The sequence below is a fragment of the Elgaria multicarinata genome, chromosome 3 (genome assembly GCF_023053635.1).
Source record: "Elgaria multicarinata webbii isolate HBS135686 ecotype San Diego chromosome 3, rElgMul1.1.pri, whole genome shotgun sequence".
NCBI classification, from domain to species: domain Eukaryota; kingdom Metazoa; phylum Chordata; class Lepidosauria; order Squamata; family Anguidae; genus Elgaria; species Elgaria multicarinata.
The window spans coordinates 59,998,369-60,011,374 of record NC_086173.1 but is presented as its reverse complement, the minus strand read 5'-3'; the positions used below and the strand labels follow the sequence as shown (position 1 = coordinate 60,011,374).

Below are 13,006 nucleotides of genomic sequence, written 5' to 3'. Positions count from 1 at the left end.
AACTATCGGACAGTGGCACTTATTTCACATGGCAGCAAGGTAATGCTCAAGATCCTGCAAGGTAGACTCCAGCAATTCATGGAGCGAGAATTGCCAGATGTACAAGCTGGGTTTAGAAAAGGCAGAGGAACTAGAGACCAAATTGCCAATATCCACTGGATAATGGAGAAAGCCAGAGAGTTCCAGAAAAACATCTATTTCTGTTTTATAGACTATTCTAAAGCCTTTGACTGTGTGGATCATAACAAACTGTGGCAAGTTCTTGGTGGTATCTTGTCTGCCTCCTGAGGAATCTGTATAACGAACAAGTAGCAATGGTAAGAACAGACCACGGAACAACGGACTGGTTTAAGATTGGGAAAGGAGTATGGCAGGGTTGTATACTCTCACCTTACCTATTCAACTTGTATGCAGAACACATCATGCGACGTGCTGGGCTTGACGAATCCAAGGATGGAGTTAAAATCGCAGGAAGAAACATTAACAATCTCAGATATGCAGATGACACCACTTTGATGGCTGAAAGCGAGAAGGAGCTGAGGAGCCTTATGACAAAGGTGAAAGAAGAAAGTGCAAAAGCTGGGTTGCAGTTAAACCTCAAAAAAACCAAGATTATGGCAACCAGCTTGATTTATAACTGGCAAATAGAGGGAGAAAACGTGGAGGCAGTGACAGACTTTGTATTTCTGGGCGCAAAGATTACTGCAGACGCTGACTGCAGCCAGGAAATCAGAAGACGTTTAATTCTTGGGAGGAGAGCAATGACAAATCTTGATAAAATAGTTAAGAGCAGAGACACCACACTGACAACAAAGGTCCGCATAGTTAAAGCAATGGTATTCCCCGTAGTAACCTATGGCTGCAAGAGCTGGACCATAAGGAAAGCTGAGCGAAGGAAGATAGATGCTTTTGAACTGTGGTGTTGGAGGAAAATTCTGAGAGTGCCTTGGACTGCAAGAAGATCAAACCAGTCCATACTCCAGGAAATAAAGCCAGACTGCTCACTTGAGGGAAATGGTATTAAAGGCAAAACTGAAGTACTTTGGCCACATAATGAGAAGACAGGATACCCTGGAGAAGAGGCTGATGCTAGGGAAAGTGGAAGGCAAAAGGAAGAGGGGCCAACCAAGGGCAAGATGGATGGATGATATTCTGGAGGTGACAGACTTGACCTTGGGGGAGCCAGGGGTGGCGACAGCCGACAGAAAGCTCTGGCGTGGGCTGGTCCATGAAATCACGAAGAATCGGAAACGACTGAACGAATAAACAACAAAACCTGCAGTCTACAGTAGTACAGTCCAGGGACAGTTTTAACACCACACCTTCTCTTTGTGTGCATTAGATTTAGGGTCTACTTTTTTTTTAGGACTTACTATGAATCCAGGCTGAATGGGGCTCTTTGGATCCTTCCAGCCCTGTGATTCCTGAATATCTGTTGAAATCATCCTTCTTATAATTACTGCGTAACAGTAAAGCAATCATGGAGGGTGGGGTGCTAAGTTTGGCCGTTGAAGAGGGCATAATTTGAGGCACAATAAAAAGCTTGACATGCAAAGGGAAATGGATGAAAACTCTCATAGTTTGGGCTCTCCAAATGCCTTCCCATTTGGGGGAAAATTAATATCTCAGAACACATGAATTTGTATTTTCTTTCCTTGAATAAGTATCTGTGTTAAGGAGCTACTGGTTCCTGGTTGAGTATTTGTGCTCAGGATTTCACGACATCCACACCTTTCTTGGGCAGCAGCCTGAGGTTATTATTAAGGCATAAACCAGCTCTGGTTGGGAACGGGATCATTAGCTAGCTAGCTTTGCCTTATGCAAAGCCAAATGCCTCCCCATCATGAAACTACCGCCAGGACTGGCGCGCTTCTGACCTGCTAATCTGTATTTTTACAGCTTGTTTGGCAACATCCAGGAAGAAGTGGTTGAGGATGCGGAAAGTGTGAGGCTGAAGCAACAGCTTCATCAACAGCAGCATAGTTGTACCCTGGACGAATGCTTCCAGCTCTACACCAAGGAGGAACAGGTATCCCTGGACGGGGGCCAAGGGCTTGCTAGGAGATCACTAGAGCAGGCTGGCAGATTGCAAAGAACGGGCTTTTTGAATAGGAAGGGGAGATCCCATTTGCTTGAGCCAGGCTTTGTTCTGCTCAGAGGGGTCCTCTGTTGAACGTGGCAAATTAGAGTTCTAGAAGAGGGGGGGCATTCACTGCTGCTGGAATGTTCCCATCAAGCACTACCCTCTGTTCCCCCCTTCAAGGGGTTGCGGAGTCTGTGGCCCAGTGTTTAAACCTGGGGTCTCCAACACCTGCATACACCTCTCTTGGCACCTGCCCGGCAGCCTGCCCCTCTTGGTTTTTATTTTATGTCTCAAAAAAACCCCTTTAATCTTAACTGGGTAGCTGGCATGCTGCAAAGCAAAGTGCCATTCTCCAATGCCGTCTTCATTTGGATTCAAAAGAGTGATTTTGTATTTTAGAGCTCAGACCGCCCACCCACCCACCCCCAATCTCTGTCTTGTTTCTAGCTACTTGGGCAGGTTACTTTTCTTTTAGTCTCACCGGTTTTCCTTCTTGGGAGTGGGTGTTTTGTGATTGGCCATGTCCACCATGATAGCCATTTTTATGAATGGGCAAGCCCCCCCCCCATGGCAGCCATTTTGAGAGAGCACCCATGTCATTTTCAAAATTCCATATGTGCCCACCGCCCCAAATGTTTTGGGGATGCCTTGTTTAAACCTTATAAAAGCCACTGGTGACTACATTGTGTTTTTCTCTGCAGCTGGCCCCTGATGATGCCTGGCGCTGTCCTCACTGCCAGGTGCTTCAACAGGGCATGGTAAAGCTCAGCCTATGGACGCTACCTGATATCCTCGTCATCCACCTGAAACGGTTCCGGCAGGTGGGCGAGCAGCGCCACAAGCTCTCCACGCTGGTGCACTTCCCCCTGCGTGGACTTGACATGGCTCCCCATGTGGCCAAGCGCAGCCGTGGCAGCAAGTGGGGCACTTGGAAACACCCCACACTGGAAGGTGGCCAGTGTAACTTCCTCTATGACCTGTACGCCGTCTGCAATCATCATGGCAGCATGCAGGGAGGGCATTATACAGGTGAGTGTTCCAGTGGCCGGAGATTGCAGAGGTCAGTCTATCCCTGGGCACTGGCTGTTGAAAGGAATGGGTTTGCTGAAATCTGGAGTGAGCACTGGGCTCTCACCAGATGTTATCCATAACCCATTCTGGGATTACATGACACTGAACTTCCAAGAGAGCAGGCACATGCCCCCTACCCCCCAAAAATGTGAGGGGGTCAAAACTCTGCATCCGAGAAAATTCTACAAGATTAATAAATGAGGGAAATTAAATGAATGTGCAAATAGGTGCTTATTTCATATATTTTGTTCTGCTTCTACTAATGGTGGGGCAGGGACAGAGAACAACTCAGAGCATTGAGTCTCCCCATCTGGAAGCCACTCTCAGCTGTTTCCTTGCTTCTGAGACTTCACTGAGCACTGCTCACACATTTTCAAGCTTCTCTTCAGAGTTTGAAAAAGCTAGAAACTGCCTTTTAAAAATAAATACATGAAAAAGCTGAAATTCTTAGGATGCTGAATGCTGTGCATATCAACCAACATGCTTGTATGGGACCATCACAGACAGGTAGAATACAAGTAGCCCGTTTGGCTAGAAGGGAGCAAAAAGTTCCAATTCTGGTTGTGGTCACAGAGTGAATTTTAGAGAAGAAATGTTGCTACCCACATGCTATAAAATGATTCTGCTTCCTTGTGGCTTTCCTGCCTGTACAAGAATGTTCCAATATGAGCTAGATCCTTTGGATGTCCTCTGTCTTAGAGAGATGAATGAGGTTGCTCAGGAGCTCCAGCAGTGCTGAAGCTGTGGCCACATACCTAGAAGGAGCTCAGCCCCATTTGCCAAGGTATCCTCTAATGCGATGCCTGCTCTGTTCCCAGCTTACTGCCGCAACACCTTGGATGGCCACTGGTACAGCTATGATGACAGCACCGTGGAGCCAGTCTTGGAAGAAGAAGTCAGCACACGTGGTGCCTACATCCTCTTCTACCAGAGACGCAGTGTGGTTCCAAGCTGGTCTGGGGGAAGCTCTGTTAGAGGTTCGCAGGTCACCTTTGCTCTTAGCTTGCACGGTGGCAGTGCTGCTTATTATTTTCTGGATGTTGACGAATCCCAAGCCATTTGCTGACGCAATTGATGTGCATCTAAGGAATTCTAAACAGGCGTTGACATGGATTTGAGAGCATAGGTTTAAAAGTAATGGATTAGCATGGGTCTCAAGTAATGGATGTGGGCCTTATTTAATCCAGAGTGACAGTTTACAAAACTGTATTGCCTCGATATGAGATCACTGCAAATCCAATAGCAGAGGTCTCCGATTTTCAAGGGTTATAAGCATCTGTTAGGAATCGTGCTTCATCCTTTTTTCCTTTTTGGTAAGGTTTGATTTATTTTCAATACAGAAGTTGCCATTTTGGAGCAGGGTGGAGCAACCTGCTTTTCAGAATATGTTCAGCGTTTAACATACAGGGTTTGTTTGTTTTTAAGAATGGGGAACATCCTTTTTCCATGAACTAGGGTGGCAGAGGAAGTTGCTTATTCTTGGTGCTAAACTGAGAGTCCTGTACTGTATGTTCCTTTTGGCAGCACAGCTTTGTAGGACAACACAATTTGCTGTTGATGCAAGATACTAGAAATGCTGATGAAACTTATTTATTTTATTTATTTATTTATTACATTTTTATACCGCCCAATAGCCGAAGCTCTCTGGGCGGTTCACAAAAATTAAAACCATCATAAAACAACCAACAAGTTAAAAATACAAATACAAAATACAATATAAAAAGCACAACCAGGATAAAACCACGCAGCACAATTGATATAAGGTTAAAATACAGAGTTAAACTTGCTGGGCTTGAACCCAAGTACCAGCATTAGAAGCTTGTAATGCTCACTAAATTCCCAGCTTTCTCCCTTTACCCACCAACCTAGCCTTAAATCTCAAAAATGACAGTTTCAGCACCTCTCCTGGCTGCGTATAGCTGTCAAAGGCAGCCGAAGGCTTGCTGCTTCCCACACACTCTTGTTGGCTTTAAGAGCTGCACTGACTAAACCCCTTTGGGTAAAAGGGTCTTATTTAGGGGTGGGCTTTCCCTCCAGAAACACACTACAGTTTTTCACCTATGCAGGCTCTTTAAATCTTCTCCTATTCAGTCTAAAAGAAAAAATGTTGCTGCATTAGATTGAGTAGGAGGATATTTAAAGTGACTGCATCCTGGGTAGGGGGGTATGCCCCCCCCTTGCAGAGAACCCTTTAATCCCAAGAATCGTCTGGGGATCCTCTGGGGCCAGCCAGCAAGCATCTTTTCTGGCCACGGAAAACTCATCTGATCTTCAAGGGATGCTTTGCAAGGAAACCCTAAGTGTCATACTGGGAAGGTGATGAGGTTGAATTGGGCTTCCAAGTCATTTCCTGATTTTTTTGTGGAAAAAGCTTGGTTTATTTCCAAGGCAGAGGTGGCTCACATATCTTTGCCACAGGGATGGGGAACATGATATGTTTCTCCAGACATCATTGGACGGCTGCACTCATCATTGGCTATGCTGTCTGATGGGAGCTGCAGTCCACCAGCATCTGAGTGGCTACATGTTCTCTATCCCCTGCTCTACAAGAGACGAGAGATTCCATAGTTTTTGTTTTTATGCATTCTGGCCTGAAGGATGTTTGGCATTCATTGGTTGGTTGAACCCATGACTCAGTGAGTGAACATGCGGGTTTGCAGCCAGACAGGGTTATTTCATTCCTTTTATTTTTATTTATTTAGTTACAAGGTTTATACACCGCTCTCTATCCAATAGGATTTCCAAATATTGAACAATAAAAGAAGAAAGCAGACACAAAATACAAACTAAAATATTTAAAACCAGATCATGACAATGAAAAAATGGAGGGTCAATCAAGGAGGGATTGTTTAAATAAAAATGTCTCCAGCAGGCACCGAAAACAAAACAGTTGGTGCCCCCCAGACATCCAATACATGTCATGACTTCCTTTCTAATACAGCTACAGAGTGCTTGGAAGAAAGTTCTCCCCACCCTATGTTTACTGTGTGCCTGTTCCTTGCAGGGTCCACCAGCTCCTCCGTCTCCGAGCACTGGCTAGCAAGGTTCAGCGGAAGCAACAAGCGAGAGAGCCTGGTGTCCCGGAGTTCTGCTATGTGCCCATCTCTGCCAAAAACGCCTGACTCGCCCACCCTCGCTAATGCCAGCACCAGCCAGGAGAAAGGTGCCTGATCTCCACTATTGTACTTACTATATGCACAGCCTTGCTTTTTCACACAGTGCATGGAATTCTCTACCACAAGATGTGGTGATGGCCACCAGTTTGGATGGCTTTAAAAGGGGGGTTGGATAAATTCCTGGAGGAGAAGGCTATCAATGGCTACTAGCCCTGATGGCTGTCTGCTACCTCCAGTAAGCCTGTATGCACCACTTGCTGGGGACCGTGGGCAGGAGGGTGTTGTTGCACTCGTTTCCTGCTTGTGGGTCCCTGGTCAACAGCTGGTTGGCCACTGTGTGAACAGAGTACTAGACTAGATGGACCCTTGGCCTGATCCAGCAGGGCTCTTTTTAAGTTCTAGTACAAAGCCCACCTCATGCCATCTGGCTGAGCAGATCCCCAGCCTTTGATGATTCTGAGAGAGTACAAGGCTCGCAGGAGTCTGGGCTGTTCCCTTTGCTGAATGGCGGTGTGCAACCATTCAAGAGGCAGCTGGACAACCATCTGTCAGGGATGCTTTAGGGTGGATTCCTGCATTGAACAGGGGGTTGGACTCGATGGCCTTGTAGGCCCCTTCCAACTCTGCTATTCTATGATTCTAAGGTGGGTGCTGAATCAGCAACTGCATCCTGCTCCAAAAGGCTTAGGAACAACCCATACAGGTGCAGCGTTGGCAAGAACTAGAACAGTTCTGCCTGGCTCTTGTCTTGTGCACCATTCATTGGGTCCTGTTACATGCTGCCAGGGAAAAATTCTCCACAGCCATTTTTAGCCCAGTCCCCAGCTCTGTGTTTAGTCTGTCCATTAGCCCAGCTCAGCATCTACATAAGTAATAGGCAAAGCTCCCCCTTGAATGGATTAGTTTGGAAAGAAACCAAGCCATTTCTCTCCCCAAACTGGGAAATAGCTCAGCTTATTTCCAAACCAAGCCAAATTTATTTGTTTATTTATTCCCAATTATATTCCACCGTTCATTAAAAAAATATCCCAAGATGGGTAACAGCAATTAGTTTGCAACAAAGCTAATCACTCATAAATATCCATGTGGATAAGTGGATCTTTGCTTAGCACCAAAATGACAATAAAGTTGGCACCAGGTTTAGCTCTTTGGGGAGGGATTTCTAAAGTCAGACCATCACCACTAAGAAGGCCCTGTCTTGTATGACTACTCAGTGTACTTCTCCCATTAGTAGGATAACGAGGCAGGCCTCCCCCACAGATCTAAGACAGACTGATATAGGGAGAGGTGTTCTTTGAGATACCTGAGTCCTAAGTCATTCATGGTTTGGTAGGTCAACAACAACTTCTTGAATTTAGCCCAGAAACAGGTAGGCAACCAGTCCAGCTCCTTCTCTAACAGCTGTCCCTGTCAGTTTCCTGGCTGGCACATTTTGTATCAAGTCTTACTTCCAGATCGTCTTCAAGGGCAGCCCCATGTAATGTGTGTTGCAGTAATCCAAACACAGGGTGACCCGAGCATGATTCACTGTGGCTAAGCTATCTCTGTCCGGGAATGATTATAGCTGCTCTTCCAGCCAAAACTGGACAAAGGCACTTGGTGCCGCTGAGGCCATCTGGGACTTCAGTGACAAAGCTGGGTCATGGAGTACCCCCAGACAACATACCTCCTCTTTCAGGGGGAATGCAACCCCATTCAGAACAGGCCATCTACCCAGTTCCTGGTTCTGAGAACCAGTCACCCACAGGACCTCCTTCTTGTCATGCTTCGGTCTAAGCTTATTAGGCTCATGCAGCCCTTTACTGCCTCCATGCACTGGTCCAGCACCTGCATGCCTCACCTGACTCAGATGAGGAAGAGAAATAAACCTGAATGTCATCAGCATACTGTTGACATTTTGTGTCAAATCCTCCTGATGACTCTACCAGCAGTTTCATATAGATATTTAAAAAGCATTCAGACTCAACCTGCTCCTTTGAACGTCCAAATCCCCCCCTGTTCCCTCCACTTACCTGATTGCTGCTGGTGTTTTGGCAGTAGCAGGAAGCAGGAAGGATGCCTCTCCTCCGTCTCCCAATGTCTGGTGTGCCACCACATGGCATGTCAGGCACAAGCAGAAGTAGCACCTGGGAAATGTAATTTTCCTGAGGGCTACTGCAATATCCGCAGCCGGATGAGTGGGGTGGGAAGAAAGAGATGGGGACGGCGGGGGCTAGAAGATTAATGGGTGGGAGAAAAGCAAGAGGTAAAAGGGAGAAATGGGGCTGGAGGGGAATTCTTCTTTGGCTTGAATTAGAAGTTGAGTTAGAGAAGAATTCAGGGCTGATCGTGCTCACTCAGGCCAAGAAATATGAGTCTTGGCAGCATTGCTATTGCACGTTTTATTAAGCAAGCTTCCACGTTCCTCTGTAGGAGCACACTTGACTCCACTGCCTTCCTGAGAACCACTGCCAGTTCCCTTTGTTTTCTTTTCTAGGTGGCTTTGAGTCGCGCCCCCTGGTGCGGGGCGTCCAGGGCAGGAGCGTCAGCCTGAAAGCTTCCCCTTGTAAGGTCAAGCTGGGCATCCCAAAGCCAATGCCTTCGCGTTGGTCCTTCACCTCCAAAGATTGGCCAGCAGAGCCCTCTGGGGAGCTCGTGGAATACCTGGAGTCTGGCCGCAGACCTCGGTTCACAAATGAGTCCATTGTACCTCTCATGACTAAGGAAGGGGAGGACAATGGGCCTTCGCTCGCCAGAGCCAAGCCAAACACTTCACTAACAGGCATGGGTACCGTTGAGAGCACCGGGAAAGAACCCACTGCCATGGAAAACACGAGCACCCTGAAAAGGGCAGGGAAGCCAAAGGAGGATGTAGGTGAGCAGCCACGGACACCCAAGAAACTGGTGCTTTCTCTCGGCACAGTACCTCCAATAAAGGACGAGGAACCCAAGGGCAAAGCAAACGTCAATGGGACCTTGCGCACTGGAACAAACCTCCCTCCATCCAGTTCTCAACCTAAAAGCAGGGGTGTCCAGGACCCAAAGGTCATGCCCTGTGTTGCAGTGAGGGAGCCTGAGGGTGAGAGGCAGCCAGAGGGAAAGCTGGCTGTCTTCAGAGTTGGCTTCCTACGGCGGGACCCCAAGCGGCACAGTGAGTCTGATAGGCACGGCGTCATGCCACCCGCCATAGCGTCCTCCCGGGCATCTCTCTCCAATGGAACACTGAGTTCTATCACTGAGAGCAGGGCAAACAGTGCCTTGGGCCGCAGCTCCACAGAAGGGCTGCCCAATGGGAGGATCTGCCGTTCTGAATTGGACATCAAGCGTGCTCAGAGCTCCTGCAGCAACAAGGGACGGAGTGACTGGTTGCTGAACAGATCAACTTCCCTCTCCAAGGCACACAACAGTGTGTCCTTGCAGGGTTGCACGCCACCACTAGCTCTAGAGGGGGTTTCTTGTGGCACATTTCAGCGGGCAAGGTATCACACAGCCTCCCTGGGCAGAAGAATAGCTGTACCAGAATCCAGCTTCTGAACTAGTCTTTGGTTCCACCTGGAAATATGGAAAGAATGCCAACCCTTGGTGCTTGTAAGGTCTCAGGGCCTTTGGATAAGATCTGTTGATTGCTGAAAAGCTTGGCTGGTGCTTGCTTTACAAAGGTTTTTCTTTCAATCAGCAGTTATCAAACCCAAGACATGCCACGTGGCGCCATTGCCTCGTCTGGGAAAGAAGATGCAACAGTGACCTTGTGGACCATGGGATTAGAATGGGGGCGGGGGGAAGAGAGAGATCAGATGGGAGAGTATTAGACTTAAAGTATTTATTCTACAGAGAGATAGTTTAACTGATACTGATGTGAGAGGATGTGCTGTTCTGTGGCAGCGGTTATTTTGGTACCAGGTTGTGGGGAGGGAAATAACAGGGGAGAATCTAAACATTGCTCTATGCAATAATCCCAGCTTTTCTATTTTCTGCAGACCTTTCAGTTTTACAGATCTATTTGTTATTAAAAATGTCTCCAATGACTGATGAGCATCAATGGTTTTGGGAATCAAGGGTGGAAATGGGGAGATTAATCAAGGTGTTGCCTGTTTACTGGGATCCACAGGCAGAAGGGTGAGACGGTTTGGTTGGCTGAAAATGAACCCTGTGGCATTCTACTGAAAACCTTTAATATTTAGAATGCAGAGGTGGGGCTGGGGCTGGGGGAGGGAGAGATTCTGTCCATTTCTTGGAACAGCTTCCTGCACACCAGAAATGCTCAAAACTGGGTCCCCATTAGAACGTGGTACTTTTTATGATGCTTAATGGCTGCTGGAATCTGAGCACTGTCAGCAAGTTGTGGCTCCATTTCTTACAAGTCTCCTCCCCTGAGCTACCAGAAGTGCCTATATATTTTCTCCTTCCAAAGGATTGCTACGCCAAACTTTTGTGACCTCTCCCACTTCTTGAGCCATCTCAGCAATATGCTGCCTTTGAGCAATGACTGGTGCTCTTGTTAGGAACATCTGCACAGCTGTTTTTGAGGATATCGTTCACATCCAAGAAAAGAAAGAGCCGGTGTCATGGAGGTGTTCTGGGAGGCGGTTCCAGGCATGAGTAGCTGCAAGGGAGAAAGGGCAAAGTCTTGAAAAAGCAGGTGGCCTTTGGGATGGCTAATGGTGACTGAGCTGGAGAAGTGAAGGTCAGTGTGAGGGACCTGTTGAGATTTGAGGGTAAAGAGATGGGTGATAAGGCTATGGAAGGCTTTGAAGGTAAGGACAAGGAATGTGGATCTAGGAGGGGCCTCATGTGGTCTAAGCAATGAGGCAGAAAAGGGCCCTTTCTACACCAGCCTGAAAATCTGGGATGGTCACGGCTGAGGCCCTGTGTGTCCAAATGACGCACAGGGACTCCTGGGGGCAAGTGGGGAGGTGTGCGGGTTTCCCCAGGGATAAATAATCCCTGGGAAAACCTGATTCTTCCCACAGTCTCGGATTGTGTGGGCGCCCGTCCCAGTTTAGTCCTGCTTCCTCATGAGTAAACGCGAGGAGGCAGGAACCGGGCACCGAGCGTGGAGCTCTTCAGGCGCTTTGTGCCCATTGGGGGGCGGGGAGTGGGAGTGGTTGTTTTTTAAAAAAAACCTTACCTTTAATTGTAGCACACATGCGCTCATCTTCTGGTTTGTTTGTTTTTAAAAAAATGGCGGGCGCAACATCCCTCCTTCCTCCTGGGATGTCGCATGTACGTTTGGACTAAGAGGAGGATTTCGCGATCAGAATATTGCGAGTTCTTCCCCCGTCTCTCCCTCTACACCCATATGGCCAAGAAAAGCAGTAGTTTCACATTGCTGTACAGAGAGTCGTAACATGAATCAAGGTAAAACCACAGCTTCATGCCTCTGTAACAAGACCTGTAATATCACTGACAATGGATACACAATGAGGTTAAAGGAGAGGAAGCCTTGGGAAGAAAGAAAAGAGGTTCGGACTTGGACAAGTTGGTTTTGAGACAATGATGCAATATCCAAGTGGAAAAATGAGACAGGGAGTTGGAGAAGGTTCTGGGGTAGATACATAGAGCTGAGGGTGGTCAGTATATTGGTGGAACACAGAACAATGCGATTTCATGACGTCTCCCAGGTATCCGGTGTAGAAAAGTTATAATGGAAGCCCAAGAACAGATCCTTGAGGGACCCCAGTGGAGAGGGTGTGGAATCAGAGGAAGAGCTGCTGCTATAGGAAAGACGTGAGTGCTTAAGTAGGAAGACAACCAGATGGTGACCATCACTGAAGCCTAGGTAGGACATAAAAGGAGTCAAGTCAGAGAGGGTGACCAACTATATTAAAGGCTGCAGAGTGATTAAGGAGAATGAGGATAGAGATCTTTGGAGCTGGCAAGGTGAAGATCGTGAGTAATTTGGGAGAACTGCAATGTCAATGGAGCACAGAGGATGGAAACCAGATTGCAGGGAATCAAGAAAGACTGTTGAGACAGCAGAAGTAGTGGTGCACTCCAGAAGTTTGCCATTGGGGTCCCTGTGCAAGCAATGCAATTTGCAGAATTCATGTATAGTGCTGGGGTGCTACACTGAACTCCCAGTGCAGGTCTATAATTGTGACAGAAGCTATTATGCAGATGTTAATTCAGAAGGTGTCTGAATTCCTTCCTATGCTCTCATTGTCTCTGCCTGGTGTATTTCTATTTCACCTCAGCATCTGCGAAGAGAAGACTGTCCAGCCGAATACCAGCCCCCATTCCCCAGAATCACAGGGCAAGGTTTTCACATGTGTTTGAGAGTTTGGCTTTGGACTCATTAATCTACTGGCACAAGTTGGTCAACCATACCATGACCATTCCCTTACCCGGCCGCTGCAGGCTGAGCTTTGCTGGCATGGGGGATGGCGTGAACAATCTCCCACTCCCTGGGGGCTCTTTTGTTAAGCCATTGCCTAGCAACTGCAGCAAGAGTGGAGCAGGCTATGGCGTCCTCCAAGGCAGCCAGCAGCTTTTTATACGAAACGGATGACTTCACCTTTGAAGAGAGGAGTTCAATGTATGATCTGCGGCTGGAGAGGCAGAGAGAGGATGGAAAGGTTTGTGCTGGGGTGAGCAGCTCGGAGAGATATTTTCAGGGGCACAGAATGCATCCTGGATCCCCCATATTCACTAAGTTCCCTCTAACATTGGCATTGTAAGGGGCCAGAAGAACCCCTTTCTTTGCTTGTGAAGCAGCTTTTAATATGGCTAGCCACGCACCCCACTGATTATTTATAGT

The 13,006-nt window shown here is 47.5% G+C and overlaps 1 protein-coding gene across 1 annotated transcript in view; it reads left to right on the top strand.

Annotated features, from left to right (window-relative positions):
- USP43 (ubiquitin specific peptidase 43) overlaps positions 1–10,265 on the top strand; it is a 117,870-nt gene extending 107,605 nt beyond the window's left edge. The window contains exons 12-16 of the mRNA XM_063121525.1: positions 1,900–2,029; positions 2,785–3,112; positions 3,973–4,131; positions 6,159–6,317; positions 8,747–10,265. Of these exons, the coding sequence (XP_062977595.1) occupies positions 1,900–2,029; positions 2,785–3,112; positions 3,973–4,131; positions 6,159–6,317; positions 8,747–9,783 (1,813 nt within the window). The 3' untranslated portion in view covers positions 9,784–10,265. The remainder of the gene's footprint in view (positions 1–1,899; positions 2,030–2,784; positions 3,113–3,972; positions 4,132–6,158; positions 6,318–8,746) is intronic.
- Positions 10,266–13,006: the final 2,741 nt, after the last annotated feature.